The sequence below is a fragment of the Orycteropus afer genome, unplaced genomic scaffold (assembly GCF_000298275.1).
Source record: "Orycteropus afer afer isolate SDZICR_OR568_19922 unplaced genomic scaffold, OryAfe1.0 scaffold00535, whole genome shotgun sequence".
NCBI lineage: Eukaryota > Metazoa > Chordata > Mammalia > Tubulidentata > Orycteropodidae > Orycteropus > Orycteropus afer.
The window spans coordinates 973,426-981,157 of NW_006922122.1; the positions used below are offsets into that span (position 1 = coordinate 973,426).

Genomic DNA, 7,732 nt, shown 5'->3' on the forward strand with positions numbered 1-7,732 from the left:
TGGGGCACAGCATCCAGGCTCTTCCAGAGCACCCACTGGGATGAAATTTCTGCTGATCAAGAAAATGAGTGGAGGCAGAGAACAGCCACATGCCTTTCACCAAGAGGTTGTGTGGTATAAGAGCAAGAAGGGGAATATCACACATTTTCAGTTGTCAGCCACCAGTTGGTACCTATGCTGCTGTACAGTTAAGAATGCCACTTGTATACAACTAAAACTGCTGGATCCACTGCCCACAAAATTTCAAAACTGCTGCACTAACAATACACCCACCATCAATCTTCAAGTCTGTAACCTTCACCACTGTTTTCCTTTCTGTTTATCATACACTAATGCAATCCTTGCCCATGCAGTCTTAGGTGAGCAGAACCAATTCTCACGTTGCTGTCAGGAAGTATTCAAAATAGCTGTGCCCCCAGGACAAGCAGCAGTCTGCTACCTCATTTGTCTCATCAATCATTGTTTCATTCAGAATCTTCTACTAGCTGGCACTTACTCTACTTCTTTATTCTTCCCTTTAAAGCTTAGGATTCCAGGATCATCTTCCACATTAGTTTCAATTGCTTTCTCATTGCTTTGTTACAGAGGTTCTGTGTAGCTTGTCTGCCTATTCAACCATCTTCTCGGAACTATCTCCACATTTTCTTTTCTTTGTATTCTGTGTTTCTGCTGTTACCTGCCATTGAATGGGTTTTGACCTAAGGAAAGCCCATGTATTAAAAAGTGCAAATGAGCCTTGTAGGATTTTCTTGGCTACTAGCTTTACAGATGTTAAAGAGCAAAGATTTTGGAGTACTAAAGTGAATCTGACCCAAGTCATCATATTTTCAATTGACTCATACACATATGAAATCTGGAGAATTAATAAAGAAGACTGAAGAATTGCTGATTTTTGAGTAATGGTCTTGGTGAAGAATACTGGATATACCATGGAGTCTGAGCAATGTATTTCTGTAGTGATACTGCCTCAGATACCCAAGGAGGGGTCCTATGAGTCTGATCAGACTTGATGGCAGTGAGTTTTTGTTTTTTTGTTTTTTGTTTTTTTTTTTTGGTTTTATGGTCTGCCAGAGGGACAAACCAATAAATCTTGGAAGAACTGCACCCAGAATTCTCCTTAGAAGTGAGAATTGTGAGACTTTGTCTCATATACTTTGGAAATGTTACCAGGATGGAACAGTCCCTGAGAAGTAACATGTGCTTGGTAAAGGAGAGGGTCAGTAAAAAAAGGAAGATCTTCAACAAGACAGTTTGATACAGTACCTGTAAAAGAGGGTGCAAATATAGTAACTAATGTGAGGATAACACTGGACCAGGCAGTGTTTTGTTCTGTTTTACAGAGTTGCTCTGTGTTGGAACTGAATTGATTACACCTTGCAAAAATCTTTATGGAAGAAGATCCCAGGTCTTTCTTCCATAAGGAGAGTGTGAGTTCAAACAGCTATCCTTTCAGTTAGGGGCTGAGTGCAAACAGTACCACTGAAACCCAAATAAGAAAATCCCATTGATTTGATTCCAACACATAGTGACCTTATACGACAGACTAGAACTGTCCCATAGGGTTTCCAAGTCTACAAATCTTTATGGAAACAGATTGTCATATCTTTCTCTTGTGGAGTGACTGGGGGATTCAAACTACCAATCTTTTGTTTAGGAGCTAAGCGCTTTAACCACTGCACCACTAGGGCTCTTTCGTATTACTCCGGGACCTTTTATAGTATAAATGTGTATACTCTCAAAATATATTTACATGTATGTGAAATTAATAATAATAACTATATGGTGGCAATAAAAATATTTACTAAGAGCTTATGTGCCATTAGGTATTCTAAGTCATTTGCAAACATTGTTCTGTTTAACACTCAAATAACACTATAATAGAGGCATTATAATTCCCTTATTAATAATGAAAAGGACCTCTGCTGGCACAGTGATAAACTGCCATAAGGTCAGCAGTTAGACCCCACCAGCCTCTCTGGGGGAGAAAGATGAGGCAGTCTGCTTGAATAAGGATTTACAGCCTTGAAACCCTATAGGGCAGTTCTACTCTCCCTAAGGATCACTATGAGTCAAATCAATTTGATAGCAGTAGGTTTTACTGACAATGAGGCCACCATTATAAATAGTGAAGTAAATTAGCAATGACATTTATGCAAAATATTTCATTTAACTCAAGGAATATTTACTGAATATCTCTTCTGTGCTTTGGCATAGTATCCAAAACCAAACCAAACTCACTGCTGTCCAGCAGGATCTGACTCATAGTGACCCCTCCTTGGGTTTCCAAGGTGGTATCACTACAGAAATAGATTTCCCAATCTTCCTTCCGAGGAGAGGCTGTGGGGTTTGAATATTCAGCCTTCTGGATAGAAGTCAAATGCCTTAGGCACTATGCCACCAGAGCTCCTTAGCACCGTATAGGTCAGAGAAAAATACAGTGCCTCTTCTCTAGCTTTCTTCAGTATATACCTGTTTCCTGATGATTCTAGTTTTTCCTCTGTCTCTGGAATTGAATATATTATATAGAATTTCCAGGGTCAGATCAGAGTTGATTGACTGTAAAACACACAGGATGATCTGATTTATCTATTAGTCATTAATCTGATCTTATAAAAGGACTTGGTTCATCACTAATAGAACCCTAATGCTGATTTCTCCATGTGTAATGGCTTCCAAGGACCCATTGCAACCACTGTCACTGTCACCCCATCTATCTGGAGCCATTTCCAAACACATGTTAAACTCCATTACTTTTCTGAGCTATTTCCTGATAATTCTCTTGGATGATGATAATCCATGAATATTTTTACATTTCTACACAATCTGGACTTTCTGAACAAAAGGCACTGGCAATCTTTGTTAAAGGATAATGATATAGCCAACATTCCTTGAAAGATAAAGATGTTGTAATGCTTCTGACAGATTGAGAAATCGCTCCTACACTGCTGTTTGTTTACATTTCTAAATAGTTCCTGACAGAAACACTGAATTTCAGAATAACTCCCTGGAGATGATTTTTAAAAACTTCTTTTTCTTGCCAGAAGGCAGGATTGCCCTACATGGCAGCAACCTGTATAAATTTAGGGATTATGACATCAAGTTCTCTCCCCTCTAGTGCAAACATGCTTTACAAGCAGGGTAATATTAAGCTCTCACCACATCACCCCGTGAAGACTTTAGCTGAGAATTTGTGCACTAACATGTTTTTTGAATAGTAAATTGAATTTTATCTGGTATTAATCTCCAAATAGCATGTACCACAGGGTGGGGAGAATTTTGGGATGGAATCTACAATAAAGAATTTGCTATACCAAAAATAGAGACAACTTTAAAATGTTTGTTTTTTAAAATCTTTATAAGCCAACATATTTTTAAGTTAATATTAACTAATTCATAGGAATAAAATAATAAAAAAAAAGTTTTACAAATTTGTAATATTCAACTATTTTACTTACCTTGCCAAGATTATAATTTATATGCAAACTATCAAATAACCAGATCCACTTATATTGTCTAGACCATTATAAAAATTGCTTGCTATGTGAAGATTTTGCTTCTCTCAAGATATTGACTATATTATTCCACCTTCTTGAATCTGGGTATGTAAATATGACCTGCTTTGTTGTATAGGTTGTGGCAGAATTGACCTTGTTTGATTCCTATACCAGAAAACTTAATCAATCTTGCAGCTTCCACTCAACCTGTGGGAACCTGAAACCACCATGCTGTGGACATGTCAGCCTAGATTATGAGCAATCACTTGTAGGAAACCAAAGGCACTGAAATAAGCACTGTCACCTTTTGTCAGACATGAGAGAGAGCCCATTTGTGATTCTCCGGTTCCAGCTATATTATGATCGCTGTCAAATGAGTGAATCTAGATGAAACTGGGAAGCTCTGATAGACTGACAGAAAACCCAGATTATCAAGCCACAGACTCATGAACCATAATATAAAACAAAAACCAAACTCATTGCCTTTGAGTCACTTCGACTCATAGCAATCCCTCCTTGGGTTTCTGAGGTGGTATCTCTACAGAAGTATATTGCCCAGTCTTCTTTCTGAGGAGTGGCTGATGGGTTTGAACAGCCAGACTACTGTTTAGCAGTCAAATGCCTTGGGCACTATGTCAACAGAGCTCCCAAGCAAGAAGTCACTTCAATTCTTAGAACATCCAGTTTTGAAGTGGTTATATTTGCAACAATAAATAATTTAAATACATGCTATATTTTAAATATCTCAAATGACAAACATTTAAAGTAAAACACAAAATGAGCCATCATTCTAATAGTTCTTTTAAAATATTTAATTTCAATAGATTTGTCACTTGTAAGATACATGTTAATACAGAAATTAGCTCAGAATCATTAAAAGTATAGATATTAAAAACTGATTTTAAAACAGTACAGAGTGCATTCAACAAACTATTGAAAAGTGACTAGAGGTTAATGATTTAGAATTTGGTAAGCAGAATCAAGGAGCTCTGAAGGCTTAGTGCCTAAGACATTTGGCTGTTAACCAAAAGGGTGGAGGTTCAAACCCACCAGCCATTCCACAGAAGGAAGACTGGGCAATCTACTTCCATAAATACTTAAGACCTTGGAACCCAAAGGGGTTCAGTATGAATTGGAATTGACTTGATGACAGTGAGTTTGGTTAAGAAGAATTATAGGCAAGGCAGTAATAAAATCACAAAGCTGTTGGAGCAATAGTATGAATTATATTTATAGGGGCAAATTTTTCTTCCTGTTTCCTTTCTGATTACTTTCTAATGTGTAACTCCAAAAATTTTGACTCTGGTGAAGAGTCATTGTTAAAATCTATACATTTTTTTTCTTTACCTACCAAGTTCTCACATAATCAACTTCAAAGTAGAAGAAAATTCCACAAAATAACAACACAGATAACAGTTACGAATGAGGAAGTGATCAGAAAACAAAATAGTATCTATTAGGGAAAAGAAGAAAATTAATTTTGAGGCTAAATTCTAGATATTGTGGTGGTATCCTACATGTCCATCCCACCCTCTTCTTTTAAAACATCATCACCTTTAAATAGTCATATATATCCAATGAGATTTACAATGGTTTAAAAGTCTTTGTTTTCCCATATGCACTTGAACTTACATACCTGTAATGTTGGTGAAGTCTTTTCCACGGTACCCCAGCTTAGCACCCACACTTGGTCATGTGATTTATCATAGTGCAATTTAACAGGGACAGGGTCTGTGCTTACTGCCTGTAATAAATTAAAATTAAAAGAAATATTTTCAGACTAATATATTAGTCTAAAACTTGTCCAAAAAAAAAGGAGTCTAAGAGTATAGATGTCAGATTTAAAACTCATACTACAAAATATCTAATGTTCTAAGTTGTCACTTGATTAACTGGAAATACTTATTTCCAGTTACTCAAATAGTCATTTTTTGAGTTCATCCAATTCGCCCATTTATATGTTATATACACTCAGCACCTGTGCAAATTGTAAGCCACATAGCTATTTAGAAACTCAACTTATAAGTTATTAATATGTGCATTTTAAACAATTGTTTCATATAAGTGAGAACCATATTTATATTATTAGTTTTCCCATTTGAATGCTGATTATGATCATGTTTTTTTAAAGCCAATAATCTGATATATGGTTGCAGTTCAAATGATTACATAATGTGCTTTCCTTAATGAGAAACCCAAAACAACAAACAGAAGGAAAAACAGTGTTTTTTTTTTTTTTTTCTGTTTTGTTTTGTTTTGCTAATATTTATAATATTTATCATTTACTTAAAAAAATCCTAGAAAATAAATTGCTGGCAGGAAATTATTTCAATCACTTTACTTTCAATTTATGTAGACATACTAAGTCAACACCTTTTTAAAAGTAATTTCCTATAGTGATAACTTTAACCTATTTTCTAATTTTATGACATAAAGCAAATTGTATCCAATAAAAGGATCTCTAACCAATTTTAAAAGCTTTTCTTTCCAAAGCATTGGTGAATACATTTAAAGAATTTTCTAAGTTCTAATTTACTATGTAATGCTTTTCTCAGTAGGGTAGTAAAAGGTAAACTGCAGCTATGTTTGGATAAAAATAAATTCATATTTTGACTTAAGGGTTAGGCAATTTAGTCTTACTAATGTATCATTTTTCTAGTACTTTGCCCTGCACTCTACCTACTTAAACTTCTAAATATTCTTGTATTACCTTAATAATTATTTGATTCTTGAAAATTCACAATTTAAATTTTTTCTGTATAATGTCCCCACGATTTTCTTCAAGGCTAACAGAACTTAGATACTACTCTAGGAGCAGGAGGACAACAATTTCTCAGGGAAGGTAGACTCATTGACCAGCACTGGGGATCTAAACAACAGGTCACTAGAGAAGTATCAAAAAAAAAAAAAAAAAAACAAACTCACTGCCATCAAGTTGATTCTGACACATAGTGACTCCCTTTGGGTTTCCAAGAAGGTGGATCTTTACAGAAGTAGATTGCCCTATCTTTATTCATCAGAGCAGCTGGTGGGTTTGCACCACCAACCTTCTGGTTAGCAGGCAAATAAATGCTTTAGGCACTGTGCCACCCAAGCTCCTTCTAGAGAAGTACTGAAGCCGAATAGAATCAAAGCTCAGTCCCCCATCCTGTCTAAGGCCTTAGTTGGGGCAGATGGGCAGGCATGATTGTTTGGTTCCTTGGGAGCTGAACTGAATTAAGGTTCAATTCATATATCCTCTCCATCATTATCCCCCACCCTGGTTGGAAAAAGGTGAATGTGTACGCTAATGCATTTCCTTAAAGTTGGTTTTTCAGAAAACAACTTGAAATCAACTTTGGCCTGCACACAAGCACAGTGAGGCAAACAGGACCAAAGTTGCCCAGAACTGACATCTTCCCCTCTGCCTAAGTCCTGATCAGCTGATGGCAGGAAGTCGGTGTGACTCATCTGGTGTGCAAGCACACCGAATTAGATATTGACTATCCCTTCAAACTGAGTTGAAGGAAGCCTCAGCCAATCCCCAGTTAATTTATGCCCAAATTCCTGAAATTTAGCACTATAAATAAGCCCCTCTCCTGAACTTCACAAAAACTGTATCCCAACCTCCACTTTTGGAGTCAGATTTGGGAACTGACCCCTATCTCCTTGCATTGCCACTTTGCAACAAATAATTTTCTCTCCTCTTAAACTAGTGTAAACTAGTTTGACTGATCATACACCAGTCAGGGACCCACATTTGGTCCACCTTCAGGACAGGGGTACGGAATTCACTGGATGGCACTGTCAGACAGAGTGACACCAAAATGACTGTCTATAAAACTTTTGTGCAGTATTTCCAAAGAAATTTACTATTTTTATAAAAATATCCTTATAGTAAGTTACAACAACAAAAATATTTTTCATTAAGCCCAGCTTACATGTGTCAATATACATGCAAGGCTAAAACTCTATGTTAAATTATTCTGAACCTTCTAATGTGTGCTGGTCAGAGTTGTCATTACAATTACAATAATGTTTGAATCACGTGGTTTCATCTATATGCCATACAAGCAAGCTTTTGGTTTTGCTATTGTTAATGTTTTTATGTTGTTGTTGTTATGTGCCATCAAGTCGGACCCGACTCATAGCGACCACTCCTTGGGTTTCTGAGGCAGTATCACTACAGAAGTGGATTGTCCCATCTTCCGTCCAAGGAGTGGCTGGTGGGTTTGAACCGCCAGCCTTCTGGTTAGCAG

General features: G+C 36.6%; 1 protein-coding gene across 1 annotated transcript in view; it reads right to left on the minus strand.

The window, feature by feature from the left end:
- Nucleotides 1-7,732, minus strand: part of FSTL5 (follistatin like 5) — an 813,440-nt gene that overhangs the window by 118,400 nt on the left and 687,308 nt on the right. The window contains exon 12 of the mRNA XM_007955717.1: nucleotides 5,131-5,238. Within this exon, the coding sequence (XP_007953908.1) occupies nucleotides 5,131-5,238 (108 nt within the window). The remainder of the gene's footprint in view (nucleotides 1-5,130; nucleotides 5,239-7,732) is intronic.